The sequence below is a fragment of the Molossus molossus genome, unplaced genomic scaffold (assembly GCF_014108415.1).
Source record: "Molossus molossus isolate mMolMol1 unplaced genomic scaffold, mMolMol1.p scaffold_m16_p_1, whole genome shotgun sequence".
Classification (NCBI taxonomy): domain Eukaryota; kingdom Metazoa; phylum Chordata; class Mammalia; order Chiroptera; family Molossidae; genus Molossus; species Molossus molossus.
Genome location: NW_023425344.1, coordinates 207,063,691 through 207,085,153, shown reverse-complemented (window position 1 = coordinate 207,085,153; position 21,463 = coordinate 207,063,691). Strand labels below are relative to the sequence as shown.

The 21,463-nt window shown below is 45.5% G+C and overlaps 1 protein-coding gene across 11 annotated transcripts in view; it reads left to right on the top strand.

The window, feature by feature from the left end:
* The first annotated feature begins 685 nt into the window (after positions 1–685).
* Positions 686–21,463, top strand: part of NIN (ninein) — a 111,566-nt gene continuing 90,788 nt past the window's right edge. For 5 of the 11 annotated variants that reach the window (XR_004960331.1, XM_036268450.1, XM_036268523.1 and 2 more), the window contains exons 1-3: positions 686–841; positions 1,366–1,418; positions 10,544–10,747. Coding sequence is in view for 10 of the 11 variants with exons in the window: in XM_036268450.1 (XP_036124343.1) it covers positions 10,565–10,747 (183 nt within the window). In the remaining variant the exon portion in view is untranslated. Of the gene's footprint in view, positions 842–1,267; positions 1,419–2,563; positions 3,348–9,160; positions 10,165–10,543; positions 10,748–21,463 lie in introns of those variants that run through there. The other 6 variants (XM_036268477.1, XM_036268486.1, XM_036268456.1 and 3 more) reach the window with 6 other exon arrangements.

Here is a 21,463-nt window from a genome sequence, read left to right as displayed (position 1 = left end):
GTACCCGCGGAAGGCTGGATAGGGGGTGGGAGCCTATGAGAACGTGGGGGACAAGTCCGGAGGCCGGTCTACATCTGGTAGGAATGTTGCACTCGCTGTAAAGGTTTCGGAGTCGAATCTAGAGCCTTTCCTGGACCTTTCTTCCAGTGACGGCCAGTGGGCGATCGAAGGCTGAAAAACCCAGGGCTGCCTGAGGGCAAGAGAGGAGCCTAAATCCTCCCTTAGGGTACCACTGGCTGGAGGCGAGGCCTCTCCTTCACACCTAGAAGTGGCCGCGGTGTCCGGGGCGCAGCGGGGGATGTGAGGGGCGTTTGCAAGGCCAAGGAGGAGTGCGGGCAGGGGGTCGAATGGTGGTTGCGCCAGCCGCTGTCCGGCAGCGACCTCGGGGCTCTGGCCTCCTCCACCTGCACCCCCTGAGCCCTGGTGTTTCCAAGTTCAAATCTCTGAAGCGACCACCCCAGCGTCACGCGGCAGCCAAGACGGAACCAGGCTCCTCCGAACTCCGGCGACGCGAGCAGTCGGGGCCCGGAGCGCAGTCCCGGTCGATGTTGGGGGAACAGACCGCACAAGGGCTCGGCAGGCGTTAGGCGCTCCTCCTTCCGCCTCCCAAGCTGCGCGGGTCGACGAGGAGGAGGAGCCGCGCCCGGGCCGGCGCCGCCCTGGCTCCTCCCCCCGGCGCTGGCCGGGCCCTTCCACCCCGCGTCCAGAGCTCCGGGTGGCCGCGGCGAGCCGGGAGCCGAGCGCGCTGGGCGCGGCCGTCCCGCTGCCGGCGCGTGCGAGCTGAGTGCGCCCGCGGCCATGGTCCCCGCGGCGGCGACCGGCGCTTGAGCTCCGGGACGCGGTAAGCGAGGAGCCCGCTTCCAGGACCCCAGCCCCGCGGCCTGGGGGTGCGCGGAGGCCTCGCGCTGTCCCCGCGCCGTCGGTGGAGCCCTGCGCGCCCGGGGCGTACCCCGCACCGGGACCGGCTGGGGCTTCCCCTTCGGGGCCCGGCGCCAGGGCGGGAGCTGTCCCCGCAGGCCGGGCGCAGGGAGCGGCCCCGAGGAAGCGGGTGGCCTGGCGGCCGGCCCGGCCAGGACGCTCCCGGGGGACCAGGCGGGGAGGGGGCGGCTTTGGGGGCGGGAGGAGGGGCGGGTCGTGGAGGCGCGGGCTGCGCTGGCGGGGCCGGGCCAGGGGTGGGGAGGACGCGCGCCGCGGCCCCCGGGAGCCGCGCTTTTGTAAAAGCTGGTTCCTTACATATGGAAATGACGGTCGCGCGGGTCCCCCTTCGCGTCCTTTTGAAGGACGCCCGCCCAGAACCTCCGCGCCGCCTGCGAAGTATTGTCCCGCTTCTTGCGCCCTAACAAAGCGTCCGCCTTCGCTTTGCAGAGCACTGGAGCAGGCGGCCGGCTGTGCGGGCGCTTCGGAGAGGCCGACAGGAGGTAGGCGAGGACGGCGGGGCAGAGCGCGCGCTGCCTGGCGATACAGTGCGGCTTCTGAGGTTTCTCGGGGCGGCGATGGGCAGGCGGGTTGGGGACTCATCTGCATCACTGGTGGCCTGGGACCTGGGCGCCGCGTCCGCCTTTCTGCGGCACCTGGCTTCCGCGCTGACAGCGCAGTCGGGTCTGGGCACCTCCGCCACCGGCGTGGTCCCATCCCGCAGCCGCCCGCTGGAAGCTGCTACTGTGTGTTGGTCCAGGAGTGGGCTTGAATCCGGGAGGGAGCAGAAGGGGTGGTGGTTCTGTTGCCTTTGCCACCCAGGCAGCCTGTGACTGAGAAGCTTAAGAGAAACCTGGCTGGGGAAACCTGAGGTGTTAGCCTGGGCTGTCTTGAGTATCAAAGAGCTACCCTTAAAGTGGGGATTTTCGAAGGTGGGTGGGATGATGCATATAGAAAGACTTTCCCAGGGCAATTACTGCTCAGAAAGGGGAAAGAACAAAATGACACTCGCTTGTTGCCTGAAAGCCTCGCTCGCCAGACCAGCAGGATGCCCGCGTGGGGTGTTGCGGGAGAAGCTTCAGGGTCCCAGGAGCTGTGCTTCTGCAGCTACCAAACCGGTCCGACAAAAGGACAAAGCTGATGGAAACAGTTGACTGCTGAGAGCTCTTTCTGTGAAGGTGAAAGAGAGAGAGAGAGAAAGAAGCGATGTTCTAGCCTCAGCCCTGTAGATAAAATGGGGGCTGAAAAGATTGTTCTACCACGTATTCTGTGTCTAGACAACTTAGCTATACTGAGATCTTCTGCTGTCTTTACTTGTCAGGAACAGATTCCCTCCTGGTGTTGAGGAATTCCTGAGATGGGCTTGCCATACAACTTAACTTTTGAATTTATGAAATGAAAGAGAGTGCATGGCCTGGCCGGTGTGGGTTCAGTGGTTGAGTGTCGACCCATGCACCAAGAGGTCGCTGGTGTGATTCCCGGTCAGGGCACATGCCTAGGTTGTGGGGCGATCCCCACTGGGGGGCATGCAGAAGGCGGCCAATCGATACTCTCTCTCATTGATGTTTCTATCTTTCTCTCCCTCTCCCTTCCTCTCTCTCTAAAATCAATAAAGAAAAAATACAACAAAAAAAGCAAATCACAGATTGCATGGTTGTCTTTTGTGACTGAAGTGGTAGGATTAGAATCCTAATAAAGTCTGCCATGGCAGACCATTGAAGATTCTCAGTTGGCTCCCTTACGTACATTAAAATAAATATATATGTTTACTAGTGTTCTGAGGCTTGACAATCTGCAAGGAAATGTGTTTTTTGTTTTGTTTTGATTTCTGTGTTAGCTTGGTTGTATCTTGATGTCCTTTAGTGGCTAGCACATTGGTGGCTGACCTAGAATATTGGCAGATCTTGCTGGGAGTTGGAGAGGGCTGTGAAAATTCCCAGACTGTGTAAAAGTAACATCACAGGCTGGCTGCAAAACCAGTTTCTTGTGGTCTCTTCAGCTGTTGTCAGTGTCCTTAGGGAGGTCAAGTGAACTGCTGGGGAGTTTCTTTGCAGATTTACTTTCACCTCTTCTCTGGTTATTGTTTAGAGGAAAGCATTCTGAGCCACAGTACAGATAAAGGGTAGGATTTATGATGTTTCAAATGGGTCGAACATGGGGCAAAGGCAGGAAAAGGCTTTACAGGGGGCAACGGAAAGGAAGCCATCACAGGCAACAGTCTTTGCACTAAAATGTCATGGATTCATTTTAATAGACACTTGCTCAGAATGGCATGGGTGTCTTTTTTTAATTTTTTTTTTTTTCATTTTAGGTATGTGATGACCCTTAATACCAAAAGAGATAAACTGTCACAGAGGGGGCTCCAATGAATTCTGAACAACCCATCTTAATTTAATAGGCAATATTCTTATCATAAGTTAAATGTTGTTCAAGTAAGTTGTTTTAAATGTCACTGCAAATGGCTTTCTAAACTAACATTTCATCCATCGTGATGCTTCCATTTTATGTTTATAATGAAAATACATTCCTATCAGGCTAACATTGATAAAGGGTTGGCAAGTTCAACCAGAGCATTTTTGAGGGATTCAAACAACCTACAGTCTGAAATTTTCAGGAGGTTTATTTTTATAGATGCCAATTCATTTGTAGGCCAATAAATTATGCGGTTTGAATTCTGGCTATTGAACTTACATCTGTTGGGCAGGAACTTACTGAAGCTGGCAAAAAATATGTTTATATCCTATTTACAAATAAAGTATAATTTAAAAAGGATTATGGTTATATGCCAGTGAACAACTTTGTTTGAAATTAGGATGCCTCTATATTGCAACTTATATCAGCAATCAATCCTTTATTCCAGCTTTTGGATAGAACAATGACAAGGTATTTATGTTCTGATGCTCACCTGTTGTTTATAGATGTAAAACGTGAAGCCCTTCACTTTGACCCCAGGGCACGGTTCTCACAGCTGCAGGCATTTCACATTCATTTGAGTTAATATGGCTCAAGAAGGGGAAGTTGTGACAAACAATCTCTTTTAAGAAAGTGACCAACAGGCAACAGTTTTATGCTTCTGTAGTTATTGAATCTACAGTGTGCTAGGCTACTGGTTTTATTCCTCCAGCGATCCTGAGTTAACAACTTGATTGGTAATTCACCTAGCTGTTAGGTTGAACAAAAGCTTCGCTTTGCTACACCATTCAGGATAGTAAAATACTAAGTTTATTTATGTTTTAGAATAAATACTAATAGGATACCCTTTGTTAAATTAAATTTTATAGTGTAGTTAGCAAAGGTTGTTATTCTTTCAAGTGTAATGTGACTTTTTTTCCCTCTGTGGTGGCATTTAAGCTTTTGTGTTATATTTTTATACCATGATTTTATTCTTGGTTATACTCTTGTGCTTTGGGTATCCAGCTAGAAATGAGGTGCCGTCTGAGCAGAGAGGAGGCTATCTCACAATAATCAGTTTGAGCAGCAGTAGTTTGGGGCAGAAATATTGTATATAGATATGTAAATGGGAACCATTGCTTTTTTTATTAAGCTGTTGCTAAACTTAAATTTAATCTTGTCCCTATTTCACTTATACTGAAATTAGTCCAAAATAGTAAGACTGGAAATCTTTTGCAGCAAGTGAAAGTGCAGAAAAGAGAGAAGAAAAAGAAACATTTTAATTTGATCATTGGTATTATGAGGCTCTGACTTGCCAAACGGGGAAAGCTTGTTTATCACGTTAGTTATAAAGTAACTAAATTAGTCACTTGGTGGTCACTGCCTGGCCTGTGGACCCCCAACAACTATGTCTGAACGCAGATCCGAAAGCATCTATTATAATACCCATCGAAAGCGGCTGAGCTGTTCAGCTGCTGGACCATCTGGAGGGGAAATAAAAGGCCTGGGCTAGGGGCTCTGGCATTGTGCTCATTTATTATTTGGTCTTCCCTTGCCAGGCTTTGTCCCCCTTTCACACGCTGTGGCCAAGAACAGACGTCTCCTCTGGCGGGGGTGCCATTCTTACAAAATCCTTTCTATATCTTGGATGCTGGAAAGTTCATAAGTTCACATGTCCACTTCATGCTGGCCTTATGTTGGGGACTTTATCATTCCAGCTGCACCTTCACCTGTGTCTCTTCCGGTCCCAGTTGGCACTGTGATTTCATCGGCCAGGGTGCCGAGTGGAGCACAATGACACAGCTCTGTAATGGACATCCCTGTCAGGGTCTGCGCATTTTGGCAGCCTTGTTTTGAGTTATTTGGAAGGAAAATGCTCCCAATAGTTCTCATTATGGGTGGCTACTGGGTGATAAATGTTTTGATTAATGGCTCTGTGCATCTGCCTCTTATTTAACCATCCCCAGTTAGAACTCCAAAATATTGCCCACAGTGGCCCTTTTGTTCCAGAGGAGTGGTAAAGGCTTCTGACGATTGGATTGGGAAGGTAGAGATGGTTGAAGGGAGGCCCAGGTTTGTGGTCGGCTTTATAAAACTGGAATTGTTCTTTATAAAACTGGAAAGATTTATGACCGCAAATCCAACTTTCCTCATCTCTGAGCAAGATTCCTATTGGCAGTGGGTGTCAAGTCGGCTTTGACTCTGGAAAGCATCAAATTGCACAGATTAGACGTATTTAAGTGTTTTAGGGAATTAATTTAACAACTATCAATTCTTGGTGTTAAAGATATGGGATTCTTCATGATCACTTTTACATACAAATTTATTTCTTCCTTACCCTAAATCCCAAAGCTGCTTTAGTAAAAAAAGAGATTCTTATTCTGTGTATCCCTGATGCCGTGGAGGTTATAATTATTCAATGAATGGATCAGGGGTGGTAGGGAAGAAGGAGCCCCACTACTCCCCATTCCAGTCTGGGGGAGTTGGCGGCCATCAGGTGTTCCATGGTAGTTTCTAGTACTTGGTACTGTTCAGCTGGTTAACACATAAAGGTGGAGATAAGTGATTTGCCAGTGATACCATTTCACTGCTTCCACTGATGGGTTATTACATGTCGGATTAAGGGTCAGTGTAGTTTAGAGTCAGACCAGGGTTCCAGTCTCGGCTCCACTCCCATGTTAGTGCTATCCTTGGACACGTTGTGTACTTTGCCAACCTCTAGTTTCTACATTTTTAAAAAATATTTTTTCTTTATTGATTTTTAGAGAGAGAGGAAAGGAGAGAGAGACAGAGAGAAACATCAATGAGAGAGAACAGCGATTGGCTGCCCCCTGCATGCCCCCCCACTGGGGATCGGGCCCACAACCTGGGCACGTGCCCTGACCGGGAATCAAACTGGTGACCTCTTGGTGCGTGGGTCGACGCTCAACCACTGAGTCACACTGGCCAGGCCAGTTTCTACATCTTAAATGGCATTATGATATCTACTTTAATGTATTAGGAGGATTCATTTAGATCCTATAAGTAGAGTACTCTGCATAGACCAGACCTATAGGAAATGCTCAGAGAAAAAAAAATTGTTTCTTCTGAACACCCAACTATATTTTAGCCTTTCTGCTTTTGTTTCACATTAAATGTATTAACAATCTGCCTTTAAAGACGAGGAAACATTGAACATGACCTGCTGCCATTACCATTTAGGAACATAACTTTTTAATATACATCTTCCGTACCCTGCCCATTCTTGCTCTCTGGATTCTGGCATCCCTCAGCTCCTGCTCTGGGTCCTTAAAGGCAGACATATGGCTGAGTGACGGTGTAAGTTACCTCTCTTCAGTTTACCCCTTCTTTGTAAGTCATGGATATTTTCTTGGTGGTTTTCTCAGTTCCTCGCTTGTATGAGCTGCTTCTGGGATTTGCTGATCTCAGTTGCTTACCATATTTAATCCTCAGCATAACCCTTCCAGATGGGTATTATTCTTCCCATTCTGTAAGCAAAGGGACCAGGGACAGTGTTTTAGTATAGACTGTCCTCCAAAGCTACACCCAAAAACAAACAAATGCAGTTGAAGTGTGAGAATCCATGGGCACACTTACTAACTCCTTGAACCAAGCTTCAGGTGACCCTGCATGGCCCAGTTTGGCAGTGGTTGCTGGCTTTCTACTTCTGTTTGGTTATGTCTAGGACTGCAGATGCCTTTGAAAAGGGGTTGGGAGGGGGTGGGGTGGGAGTAGAGGGGTGTTTGAGGAAGAAACAGGCATTTCAAACTCTTCCTATGCTCGTTGATTTCTGCAGCTCTCATTCGGGCTAGGTTTCTACTCAAGAAATCACATATCAGTCAGTCGTGTTTACTGCGTCCTGGTGCGAAGAATACACTGTACTGTGCATTCGAGCGAAGGTATGAAAGAAATAGAAGCTGGGGCCCTTGCCCTTAAAGAAATTTCTGGCAAGTGGGGAGAAAAAAATTCTTGCACATGAAATTACTGATGAACATTTGGGGATTAATATCAACCAGTAGAAATGAATTCTGTGCCAGACGAGTACTGACAACCTGTCACCATATGTAATATCTCTTGGATGTTTTCTTACGTATGATAATTTGTTCTGCAGGGATAGGGCTGTTTTCCCTGTTTAGTCAAAAGAATGTTTTCTGAAGCATGGTGTCTTGGGAGGGAGAGAGATAAAATAAATAGATTTTTTAAAAAGAAAGCTACTACCCTGGCTGGTTTTTCTCAGTGGTTAGAGCATCGGCCTGTGGACCAGAGAGTCCCAGGTTTGGTTCCCGGTAAGGGCACGTACCTCAGTTGCAGTTTGTCCCCGGCCCCAGTTGGAGTCGTGAAGGTGGTAACTGGTCGATGTGCCTCTCTCACATTGATGTTTCTCCCCCCCCCCCCCCCGCCCCCTGCTCTATCTGAAGATAAATGCAAAAGTATCCTTGGGTGAGGATTAAAAAAAATTTTTTTTAATAATAAAGTAAATAAAAAAGAAAGCTACTGTAAAATGAAAGAAGTTTTATTTAGTGAAAACCCAGTGACCTCCTAAAGAGCAAGGCATGATAGTTTATCAAGTTCAAAGCCATGGATAAGATCAGGACTTCTCGGTGCATTGTGAGTTTGATGGCCCTCTTTCATTGGTTTAAATGGACAAATCCTCAACCCTTAAAAATAGTTCTTAAAAGGGGGAAGTGTTAGAATTCTTTCACTTTGGGGTTTTGTTTAAATATGCAAAAGCAGAATAGTCTGGCTTTTATGAAATTGGTCAGATTACAGCCCAAGGGGGAGTTAAACTCAGAGAGCGAGTCTGAGAGCTACGGCAACTCTGAAAATCCCAGAGCACCTTGGGGATTCCCAGCAGATCTTAGCTGACAATTAACTGGTAGACTCTAAGTGAATCTCATTAGCCAAGCCTCGGCCTCTTCTAAATTCCTAACTTTTGTGGCTTTGCTTAACACCTTGGTGTTTCTTTTCTGTTGCTTTCATGTTTATGTAGCACTCTCAATTTATTTGGAAAACATTTACATGGTGATTAGTTAACCCAACAGACCAACTCCGGGAAGATAGCCAGAGCCAGCAGCACCTTAGTAATAGAAAAACTGGTAATTGGGAGGAGACACCTTCTGATACCAGGAGCCTGGACCAGGACGGTGGTCCATTCCACGTTCATGAGCGGCCCCAGTAAAAACTGAGCTCCGGCCCTGGCCAGTTTGGCTCAGCTGTTAGAGCGTCAGCCCGCGGTCCGGAGAGACCCAGGTTCGGTTCCCGCTAAGGGCACGTACCTCGGTTGCAGTTTGTCCCCGGCCCTGGTTGGTCGTGCGGGTGGCAGCCACTCGATGTGTCCCTTCACGTCGATGTTTCTCATTCTCTCTCCCTTCCTCTCTTTCCCTCCCACTCTACCTGAACAAAAAATGGAAAAATATCCTCAGGTGAGGATAAAAAAAAAAAAAAAAAAACTGAGCTCCGTGGCAGAGCTGGAGCCCGTCTTCTGAGTCCACCTGGTTCTGCTGCAACCTTTGGGCAGATCGTGGCTCTGTGTCACCTTGTCATGTTTGAAACGGTTGTCTATGGAAAGAAAGCCACAGATCCTAGAGCATCTCTGATTTGTATGGGAGGCTTGCTTATTTTCAGTTCTGGCCGTGTTCAACATCTCAACTCACAGCTTCCCAGGGTGTAATGATCTGCTTCACGGAACTTCACCTCTAAGTCAGAGTTTTCCGACCCAGGGCTCTGTTTACTTAAAGGTGTTGCTTTTCCAAGTAAAATGGTGTTTGCAGGGGCTGGGGGAGGGGGGAGGGGGAGTTGCTCTGTAGTGGGTATAGAGCTTGTCATGCAAGATGAAAAAGACCTAGAACTCTGCTGGACAACAGTGTGCATGTAGGGACCAGCACTGTGCTGTACACTTCAAGTTTTATTTAGGGTAGGCTTCATGTTATGTGGTTTTATCACAATAAAAAATTATATTGGCAAGATTAAATTTTTGTTCAAAGGTGCTGCTTTTTATAGTCAAGGGCTGGTTCTCAGAGCCTTGTTTCAGAGGGCTGAGGTCACCGTCTCGGGAGTGTGTGTTGTGTTTGGCTCCCATTGCGTCACGGTGAAGGTGCCTCCAGATGTGAGGGGGGTCAGGCTTTGATCGGAAGGCCCAGCTCCTTACAAATGGATTTTTGTGTCAGCAGAAAGACAGATCTCATTCTTCAAGTATGATGCGCCTAGTATTTTATGATGTATATTTTTGGTAAAAATGATTGTGAGAGTTATTGATGACTCCATGTTTTTACTGCTCCCATGGAAAATGGAAAAACAGAAGGTCTGGGGTTTGGGGAAGTCAGAGAGACGGAAGGCAGAGTAACCAGGTGAACAGAGGTGCGATGGCCTAGATGGTAGCGGTCCCCTGAGACTCTGTGTGATTCGTGTGATCTGTGGCTCATTCGAACCTCGCCATCTGAAAGGGGAGTATTGTTTTCTCCTTTCTCTAGGCAACTAAGCATTACCTAAACCTCCCTGGGACTAAAGTGAGCTTCAGGGAATACTCTTCCTGTCACACCTCCTGTAATTGCACCAAGAAGTTGAGTTGCTTTTTGAGAAACTCTGGTAAAAGGCATTTGGTCTCATGTAAACAGGGAGGCGGTTTTGTATCCCATGTGTCATCCAGTGCCTCCTGCTGCAGCCCTCTGGTCTAACTACAAAGGGGATCTAGACTGCAGGAAGAGAAGCTGAACAGCAGCTCATCCAAGCCAGCAGATTTCAACATCTGGACAGGTCACTGGCGCTGGTGGACTTGCATGGAAGCTCTGGCCTTGGAGTCTGTTGGCAGTAACAGTTACTTTATTTGAAAGGACTGGATGTCAGAAGTGGCCTCTCACTGTAAGTCCTGGGCCAGATGAGCTGATACAGAATCGCTCGCAGTCTTGAGTTTGACAGGCTGGCTGCCCGCCTGAGGGGGCACCTTTCTGCCTACAAGACTCCTTCATTCTGGTAACATTAGCCTGTGGAGACCTGACCTCGTGCATGTGCCCTGTGAGTGCATGGGGCAGGTCCGCTGGCCAGGGCTGCATCCTGGAGAGACCCATGGTCTTGCTGGTGGGTGTGCAGTGTTACCCTCTCCTGCTGGCCCTTACCAAGGTCCTGATCAACCAGCAGGAGAGGGCCGGGGCGTGCAGAGGGTAGGGGTAGCATGCCAAGGGATGGCAATGGCAAGATTCCAGGGGCTGCCACAACCTGTCCTTGTCTCTGTCCTGCACAGGTGAGCGCTGTGGGCTATGGGATGGATGAGGTGGAGCAAGACCAGCATGAGGCCCGACTCAAGGAGCTGTTTGACAGTTTTGACACGACAGGCACAGGGTCCCTGGGACAGGAGGAACTCACCGACCTTTGCCACATGTTGAGCTTGGAGGAGGTGGCCCCGGTGCTGCAAGAGACGCTGCTTCAGGACAACCTCTTGGGCAGGGTAAGGCCTGGGGAAGAGCACCAGCAGTGGGAAGTGGGTGACAGTGGGAAGTGGGTGTGGTTTCTGTCTGGGCGCTGGGGGTGGGGCAGACCACACCGATTGCAACTTGTTTCTAACATCCTGGCTGTGTGGGCCCTCAGCTCTTTTAACCCGAGAAGCTGAGCATGTAATGGTGTGATGTACAGTGCAGTGTGCTCGGGAGATGAGGGCCTGCTGTAATTTGTGCTCTGAGCATCTTAGAGAAAGAGAGAAAAAGAGGTAACAAGAGGATGTTTTCCAACTTTTTCTTGTTCTTTGTGGATCATTTTCTGAACTCTGCTTTCGTCACTGAGACAGCAGGGAGGTGACAGAGTTCCAGGGGAGAGAGAGGAAGTGCAGTGAAGAACTGCCACTCACCGGAAAAACAGATTGCTGTTACGACTTTCACTCCCCGTAAAGCTATTTATTCTGTGGATTGTTTCTGGGGTGAAGTATTAATTAAACTCTTCACCCAGGAAATAAGACAGGAGGGGAAGTAAATACAGTGCAAGCTCATTTAAAAACCAGCATGACTCGCTCCCAGCAGGGATGTGTGTGTGCTGATGTTAACTTCTGCGTTTGACAACAGTCATGTTCTCCCCATAAATCCAGTCACCGAGATGAGTAAGAGGTTTCGTCTTTCCCTCGTGCTGTTAGTGGGAAGGACGTTTGATATGTCACAACTTGATATTGCCTTCAGTTCTCATAATTATAGTGAAGAGCATCACTGTATGGCCTGGGTTGAGTCTTGCTGTTGAATTTTTTGAATGGATGAGAGCAGAAAATGGGCAATGCTTTTTGAGCTCTGTTGCCGTCACTTTGTAGATGTAGTTTCTATCATGCGGTATAAATTGAGGAAGCAGTCAGGAAGCTCAACTTTATTCCAGTGACTGATCTTCCCTCTCTTTGCTTCATTTTCATTGTCTCTTAGCTGACAAATTGGGTAAGTGACCTCAGATACCATAGCATGTATTGGCTCTGTGACCTGAGACAGACAGGAGTAGTGATCACTCTGAAATTAACACACAAAGGATGATATTCTTGGGATTGGCACCATGAATGTGGTGTTTAACAGGGCTTACAGTTAAGAAAAACATGCAAGTTTTTGCAAAACTTGGTCACTTTGGAGGAGTTAGCTACTTGTGAATATATGTGGTCCCCCCAAAATGCTAAAAGTTTTGCTTTGAAAACCATAGGAATGGGAGATTTAAGGATCAAACCATTTGCTCCTTATCACATAATGCACTCAAACATTTTTTAGGTCTGCCTCAATCCCAGACACTTCGGGGAGCCAAAAGTGGAGCGTTTCCCACTGCTGTCCTTGGAGAGCTCAGGCTTTTTGGTGTCTAAGAAATAGTATGAAATAGTGGACCTCTTTAAATGCTTGTTAAAACCTGAGAAGACATAATGGAACCTAAGGTGTCCTTGGGAGATGTGTTAGAGTCCGTGTAAATATGGCAGCCCCTGCTGTAAACAGGTCACACCCCGGCAGCTGGTTAGCGGTTTGCTCTCTATTACGTTGTACATCTTTTTTCCCCTCATTTGGAAAAGTAAAACGGGAGCAGTTATCGATTGATTTGTTAATGACCTGACACCACCAGCCTGCTCTTTATGTCTGCTGTTTGCCTGTGAATAAGGAATACGTAGGTGGTCTGTAGCGTGATATTTACTTAGTGAGCCTGTGATAAAAGTTAAATAGATGTCTGCATATTGATTTCATATGGGAGTCCCTAGTGATTGTCTTGAGAGCAGGGTTGGCATGAATTAATGCACTAGTGTTAAATTTGCATTTTTTATGAAATGGAATTATTCTCCTCAGAGGATCACATAAACTTGGCCATATGCTGTTAAGACACTCTATATGGTCTATGATTTTAAATTATAGGGAAAAAAAATACCTTGGAATTCACAGAAGCAATCTATGTGCTAGCACTTTCTTGGTATATTGAATAGGGTTGTAAAATGACAAGTGTTTAATGCCAGTTATCTTTTTTCTCTTTAGATGTTATTTATAGACAACTTATAAGGGTTAGGAGTTGGGGCTCACAAAACAGGAGGAAGGAGCAGCAACATGACAAATTCTTCTGCTTGTTAACTCACAGATATGCATTGTGTGGTGTGTGTCCTGCCTGTCAGGCCTTCCACTGGTCCCTCGGGGCAACTTCTGCTCATTGTAAACTACAAGTTTCCATTAAATTGGTTTTTGGATACATTAGTGTGCATTGGCTTTCTGGTTTTAATTGTATCTTTTAAATCTTAACAGGTACACTTTTTAAATAAAACAAAACTTTTAAGTTTACCTTTATTAGACTTGGACTCAATTCATCATTTTTCCTTGAAAATAAGTAAGATAGAAAACATTGCTCTCCTCAACTAAGAACATGAATATTGTCTATTTTATTTTTTATTTAAAAATCCATCTTTCATAACTTTTCTTTTTTTAAAATACGTTTATATTGATTTTTTTTTTTTAGAGAGAGAAAGGAAGAAATGAGAGGTAGAAACAGTGGTGTGAGAGAGATACATTGATCAGCTGCCTCCTGCACGCCCCCCACTGGGGATGGAGCTCAAAACCCGGGCATGTGTCCTGACCGAGAATTGAACTGGGACCTCTCAATCCGTGGGATGACGCTCAACCACTGAGCCACACCGGCCAGGCTTGTTCTTTTTTCTTAAAGCTTAATGTGTTTTTTGACAGTTGTTAAGAAAAGTAACTTAAATCGACTTCCCATTTTCATGAATTTTACTAATGGACCATTTACCCCAAACTTATGTTTCTTTTTTTTTTTTTGTAATCCTCACCCAAGGATATTTTTCCATTTATCTTCAGATTGAGTGGGAGGGAGGGGGAGTGAGAGAGAGAAACATCAGTGTGAGAGAGACACGTCCATTGGTTGCCTCCTGCATGACCCCCAGCAGGGCCGGGGACCAAACTGCAACTGGGGTATGTGCCTTTGACTGGAATCAAACCCGGTTCTCTTTGGTCTGCGGGGGCCAAGCTCAGACCGCTGAGCCAAGCCAGCCAGGACTCCTCTGTCCGATCTGGTCTTGCTTTATCACTTGAAACCTCATTCCCCGGAGCACAGGGGTTATACAGGAGTGGGCAAAGGTAGATTTATAGCTGTGAGTACGTGAAACACAGTTTACTCCTGTGTTATTATTTATTAATTATTGTATTATTTTCCCTACACACACTGTAAGCCTACTTTTGCCGCACCCTGTGTGTAAGTGTTTGCAATGCCTGCTGATTGTGAATCACCAGTTAGAAGGAAAGAGGACATTGCTGGAAGGTGTCTCCTGGCCCTTTATCAGAAGAGCTCCATTCACATCTGTGTCACAGTTAAGCAGCCGTCAGGTGGGTGAGACCCCAAGACAAGGGCACCTCAAGTGTAATGTACCTGGCAAGTGAGTAGTCCTGGGAGCAAATACTACAAACACTTAAAAAAGGGAACCACATTAGCTCTTTTATTGAACTAAGTTTCCATCCAAGTATTCAGTACCCATTGTAGGTGCTTTCTGGCTTTGTGTCTTTTAGGTGAAGAGTTTCCATATTGCCTTTCTCTCTTTTATTAGCAACCTGGACATACATTTGATAATTGACCTGGGTTTTATTGAAGCCTTTAGTTATATCCTGTTTAAAAAAATGCACTTCACTTTCATAATGGAAAATACCAACTTTGAGACAAAACAGTCCCCTGGGGTTCTGATGAGTTTCCTTGCTATGCGCTTTAATATGAATTTGGATGCTGAGGGGCCCCAGGCCCTTGGCACTCTCTAGAATGAGAGCAAGCTACCTGGAAGCGAACTCATGGTTGCTTCCAAAGAGTCCATAGGTATGTAGACTTTGGTCATCAAAGGCACTTTGACATTTTTTACTATTAGAATTTGATAGTTGTACAAATATATAAATTTATCTCAGCCTTCCCACCTTTCATTTCAAAGTGCTTGGAGTTCTTTTATAAATGTCAAGATTAATTTTACACAGAGGATTGCTTTTTTGTTGTTTCCAATTCATTAAAAGCTTTTAAAGATTTCTTTCTCTCATATACATTTTAACCATTTGAAAAGTAAGTCAGAAATATAGAAGTACTTCCTGATTTTTAGAGAGAAACAAACATTGGTTTGTTGTTCCACTTATTTATGCATTCATTGGCTGCTGCTTGTATGTGTCCTGACTGGGGATCAAACCTACAACCTTGGCATATCAGGATGATGCTCTAACCAGCTGAGCCAGGGCCCAGAAGTACTCTGGTGGTGATTATTTGGACTTGTTCTCTGTGTGTAAAATTATGCTTGATCATCATATAGTGCCTATTTATAACTCCCTGGTGTTCATGCTCCCATTGCATGTTATTGATCAGAGGCTTTTTTGAATGCATTGGAGGGAATGGTGGAAACATTTCCCACTGCATCTCTTAAATCTCTGAACCTTCACTGTATCTTACTGTTCAACCACCATAGAGCAACCTGAAATGGTGGAGGATATTTTCTGATTCCTATGCTGGTCTTGTGACTCTGGGTATCTCTCCATCACTCCCTTCCTACCAATCTCATCTGGGGTTGAATTAAGCTCCTAAGGGTCTGTGGTCCCCATTCATAGACAAGAAGACATTCTGAGTCAGAAGTGACAAGACTTGTTTCCACTCTGTATTAACACTTCCTTGTCAAATTCATTGCAAAATTAACTTTGGTTTTGCATGCTGTGAACCTTGAGTCTGTCAGAGGCATTTAGTCTGACAAAAGCCAGGGCACAGGGGCCAGCTGGTGGGAGGGCCTTGTACTCTCAGCAGGACTTGGGAGCATGTACTAAATAGCTGCTCTTTCTACCTACTTTATTTCGGTAATGATCATCTCCTCACCAGAGAAAGTATGGTCAGGAATGCTCATTAAATTGCCACAATATTCCACTAATACTTGTATAAGTAGCATCTTGTCTGGATGAGGGGACTTAAAGTTCTTCAGTGTCCATCACAGATTTTTAGACTTAAATGTTCAGCTGTATGACAGAGAAAGCTGGAATCCAGAACCTGGAAAAGTATAGTGATTTATCTCTGGTCAGGCAGCTCACTTAAAGCAGCACCGGAAGGGACACCCAGACTTCTCAGTCCCGAGTGTGAATGATGTCTCCACAGCTCCTCAGACTCCAAGTATGCAAAAATTAGTCTCATTCTCTATCCCCTTCAGCCTACCCCACCGCCACCACCACATCGAGACAGTATACTATTGGACCACAGTCTCTGAAGTCAGACCTGCATTTATATACTGACTCTTGTCCCATTTTAGTCATATGGGCATATTATCTTAAAAACTCTGAGTCTCAGTTTCTGTATCTGTATAATGGGGAAAATAATACCCTCCTTGTAAGACTGTGATTATGGTTGACTTAGATTGTGTATTTCAAAAACATCACAGAGTCAGGCACACAGTTAACCACTGTGTTCTGTATCTCCTTCCTTCTCTTACACACCTAGAATGGGTCTTTGATAAATAATGAATTTTCAGCAATGACTTTCTGAGAAATCTCCTTAGAGTAGAGAGTGGATTTGCTAGAAATTTGTGTGGTGGTGGTTTCACCTATTTCCATCCATAGGTAGGGCTCCTTGGATCAGTCTTGGAGTACAACTTCATCCAGTTGCTTTTGGTTTTGAAAACTTGCCTTTTCAGATGGCCTTTGCCTCTCTCCAAATGGTCTGCAGTAATGACTGCAAAGTTACGGTGACTTGAATGCTTTATTTAGAATATAACATTTTATAACTATGTCTTTCATTATGAAAGTACCTGTCTTTGTTCACCTATGTAATTCTCTTTGCAGAATGCCGGAGACATTATTTTCCTCTACATTGACCTTCTGAGGCGTCCATATTTCTATACCCATTTCAACTAACACTGATTTGAATGTTCTCTCATCCACTTCCCTTTGTCTACTCAATACAAACCTCCTTAGTGTGAAGAGAGTCACATGGTCCTTTGTCTTGTTTCACAAGCTCACTTTGTTGAACTCTGGCTCGAGCTCTCTCATCTTGAGTCTCTTTGAAGTGCAGCCTGCACACATATGGAAACTGTATGCATCTGATCTCCAAGATTGCATGAGATGATTTTACACAACATTAGGTTCCTTATTTTACTTCCTGTTGCAGTTTTGTGTATGTGCAATTTAAAATAGCATTTGTTTCTTATGTGGTGCTTACATTCTTTTTTCAGAAAGGCAAATTGTGTTTCTAAAAAAGCATTCATATGAAATTTGGAGAGCAAAAGTGATGAGGTAAATTTCTATTAAGCGGTAGTGACACATGACAGAAAATATCAGACTTGACTGGTCTTCCTGTTAATTTAGTTTAAATGTCATGTGTGTTTTCAGTCAGTCATGTAATTTTCCCACTGCTGCAAACTGCCCTTTGAGGCATACAAGATATAGGAATGCTTGTAAAATGAATGGCAGCAATTATTATTCAAATGAGGAGGGACCAGCCAGGGTATGCATAGCCCAGAAGCTTATTATCTCCTGAGATTTAATTGCATTGTATATTTGTGGTGATTTCTGAATTTTAACATAACACAATAGTAAAACTCCCTTGGAGGAGAAAAGAATGGTACTTAAAAATTCCAGTTCCTGAACTTAGTGAGCCCACTGATGCAGGATTCTTCACAATAGAGGGCATTTATTAACATTTTGGTCCTGGGTTGTGCCCTCAGGGGCTTTTCAGCACATCAGTATTCATGAGCATTGATGGAAAATAGCCGTCACCTGCCTCTATTAGAGAACTATCTTCTTGAAAGATGGAATTTCTGTCTAAAGTGAAGGGTCCAATGTCTATATATCCTTGCAAGAAGGAAAATCAAGATCAATTTAAGAATTACAGCTGTTTCAATATTTTTTTAATTGAAATAACATTGGTTAATAGTGTTATAGAAGTTTCAGGTGACAGCATTATAATTCACTGTCTGTGTGCACTATAATATGCTCCCCACCAAAAGTCCAGTCAGTTTCCATCTGATACCATGTGATTGACCCCCTCTATCCATTTCGCCCTCCCCCACTGCCCCAGTGGTTTTGATCAGTTTGCCAGGTTTTGGTTTTTGCATTTTTGGATTTCTTTTTGTGGAGGGAGGAGGAGTCATTTAGATAGACCTTATTGGAATGATGAACCTCTGAGTTAATCAAGTATAGTATTTTATAGACCCTCTTCTTGTAAAATGTGATGGACTTAATACATTATAAGTTCATTTTGGAAAACCTTTTCAGCTTTGCCTGTGAATATCTTGGAGAAGTCAGATGTCACCAAATGTCCCCATTTTCCTCTCTGCTAGCCAGGTAGAATATGCTCTTTTGTTTTTGTCTCTTTCAGAACACTTACCAGATTCTACCTTGTAGTTACTAATGAACTTCCTTCTCTTCTTCCCCTTTCCATCCTCCAGCACTGGACTCTGCAGAGTTGCTGATAAACGCCTGGACGGCAGAGGTTATGTGTCTCTTGATCTTGTATCCCCTGCAGCCCCAGTGGACTGCCTTATACGCAGTGGCTTTGTGTAAAGTTGAGGATTTGACTCGGAGCAGCAGAGGGATTTCCCTGAGCGGTGGAGCAGCTGGGGCCGGCAGAGTTGCTGCATTTGAATTGTCCTTTTAGAAGGCCTGGGTTCTCCTCCTTCACCTCGAGACGTGTGGCCTTGGGCAAGGCACAGGTCTTCTCTGAGCCTCTCTCTCAATTCTAAGGAGGGATGCCTGCCTTGACCATCTCACATGGATATTGTGAGAGTCAAATGACCCAGTGCCCAGGAAAGAATGAACCTACACAAATAACCCCATTCATCTAGTATTATCCAGGACCCACATTAATACAATTTTCTAATAACTGGATCTCTTACCCCAATTAGTGGCAGACTTTTTTTCTTTATTAAGGTCAACCATTGGGGATTTTAAACTTTTTTGATTAACGTCATGTCCTATCAAAGAGTATATTAAGAATTATAAGGTTTTTCTTGATCATTTAATCTTCTTGATCTATCACTTGTTCTTCTATAAGAGTGATACCCTCAGGATTTATTTAGCAGCACAGAGATCCTTACCCCAACCCCAAATAATCCCAACCTATTAGGTTTTTGAGAGCATGTGCCTCTTTTATATAGTTTTTAAAAATAGTTTGTTAAAGTACAAATAATTTATACTTTATTTTTGTTAGAGAGAGGATAGTCTTTCCTCCTTCCCAGTATGTCAATACTTATGTTCTGTATTTGCCTTGGAACATCCTGTCTTTTATTTGCAGCTTCTAATCTGTAGCAGGCTGGGAAGCAGGATAATGAAGCTTAAAGTAAAGCAGGTAGCGTGAGAATAAAGAGCTTGGAGCCCTGGCTGGTGTGGCTCAGTTGGTTGAGCAACGTCCCGTGCTCTAAGCAGGAGGCAGCCAAACAGTGTTCCGCTCTCACACTTGATGTTTCTCTCTCTAAAAAATCAATAAAAAAATTTTTTTTTAAAGAGCTTAGGAGTTGGTTCTGTGGCATTTTCTATGACAGGACTGTGAGCTTCATGGCGCTGTCCTCAGCTTTGGACACCACCGCATGTCCTGGTTGTCTGCCGTGCTCTGGGTCACTGAGGCTGAGACATAAGCAACCTGCACATAAATGAGGATGATACTGCCTCAAAAGTTGGTGTGTGTGTGTATGAGGCCTAAGCATCCCTTAAATATGGTATAATAAAGCCTTGGAAATTGATTAGAATTAACTTACAGATTGTAGCTGTTTCGGTCATTTTTCACGGGGAGTAAAACTGAGGTACAGAGACTCCTGGGTAATTTTCATGGCTAACATTCACTGACTTGAACATTAGGACAAAACTCAGAAGGGCTCTTTCCAGTTATCTCTATCAAAACTTATATCTTCAGATGACCCAGCAGAGACAAGTACAAAGGAGTTGAAAGTCTCAAGGTGGCAGTCAGCTCCCTTCTGAAACAGGAGACTCTGTTCAGTTCATAACTGTTGCGAGAGACTTAGGTTTCATTCAGGTCATCTCCAGTAATATCTTAAGACAGAGGAGAAACCACAGAGTTGGGATCCCTAAACACAGCAGACTGGATCATTTGCTGTGATGCTGGGCAGCTGCACAGATCCTGGGGCGGGAGGCAGGCTCCTGGCTTCCCTGTGGCCAACACCCCTCCTACTTCCCTACCTTGGCTACTCTCGTGGACAGTTGCTTTGCTTGACAATATGGCCCTGTTTCTCTGTAACAGTGGTGGAAACAGTCACCCTGATTATTGTACCTGTTAGTAGTAGTAACTTCTACTTGCTGCCTATCTAATAAGTCCCAGGGAGTTCTAGACACTTTACAAAATCCTCATTTTGTCTCCCTACTGATATAAGAGAGGGGGTCCTATAAATAACAAAATGTATGCAGTGCTCTTAGCACAGTACCTGCGGTGACATTTCCTGAGCAGTTATGATCCATGGCAGCGAGGATCTTTGTCACTCATTCACTACTGTATCACCAGGGCCTGGGACAGTGCCTGGTGCATAGCAGCTGCTCAATAAATGTGTGTTGAATGAATCATAGATATTAGTTGTTAGCCCCATTTTTACAGATGAACAAACCAAAGCTCAGAGAGGGTTCGTAATTTAGCCAGATCACAGGATGAAGTGAGTGGCTGAGCCAGGGTGAGCACCCAGAGCCTGTGTTCCTAACCCTTCTACTGCCCCCCTGAGATTCTGGCAGGGAGTAGTAAAGGCCTGACAGCGCCCCCAAGCTGGAGAGCCCTTGGGTGTGTGGTGTCTGTGGACTGGCTGATTGGGAAGCTGGCCGTGCCCCTGGGCACTGGCCGGGATGCCACAGGGCTGAAGCCCACCTCTGGCTCTGGGTCAAGGCAGGGCTCCTCCCTCCCCCAGGCTTCCCAGCAATTTGTCAGCTGTGAAACCTAATTAGCACAGCTCCCGGTTCTGCAGTCTTTAACCCTTTCATGAGTGAATGGCCCTGGCTCCCTTGACAGATTTCTGCTCTGGCTCTAGAAAATGCTGATTTTTAGTCTGCATGGTCTGAAGGAATATGATTTTGGAATGGAATTCCAATTAATCAGAAGTAGAATGGCAGGGAAATCCCACATTCTTTGGGAGAGTATGGTGAATTGCAAATATGTACAATTTTATGACAGGGATCTCAGTGGATTCCTCTCCTTTGATTTGCATGGATAAGACGTTCTATGATTTTTCTTCCATTGTTTAGATAATGACTGAGGCTTGTTGCTTTTCCAATTTTATTTGAAAGTGTTTTTTAATCTGTCACCTATATTTAAACGTCTAGGCCTCGTTTTGTAAGAGACCCATGACAGCACAGAGTACACATTTCCTGACTCTGTGTTCAGTGTGGGTTCTGTATAAGTAGACGGCACATCATCAAGCTGAATGCTGGTGAGAAGGGAGTGCCATCCCTCCCTGCTGCCCCACGGTGGGGTCACGTGCATTCACACCACGCACACGTGGCCGTAAAGAAAACCACTTTACCCCTTCAACCAAAGCGATGTCCCTCTTCTGAGTATTTACTTATATAAAACTCAGGTGCTGCCCTGGCCAGTTTGGCTCAGCGGTTAGAGCGTCAGCCTGCGGTCCGCAGAGACCCGGGTTCGGTTCCCGCTAAGGGCACGTACTTCGGTTGCAGTTTGTCCCCGGCCCTGGTTGGTCGTGCGGGTGGCAGCCACTCGATGTGTCCCTTCACATCGA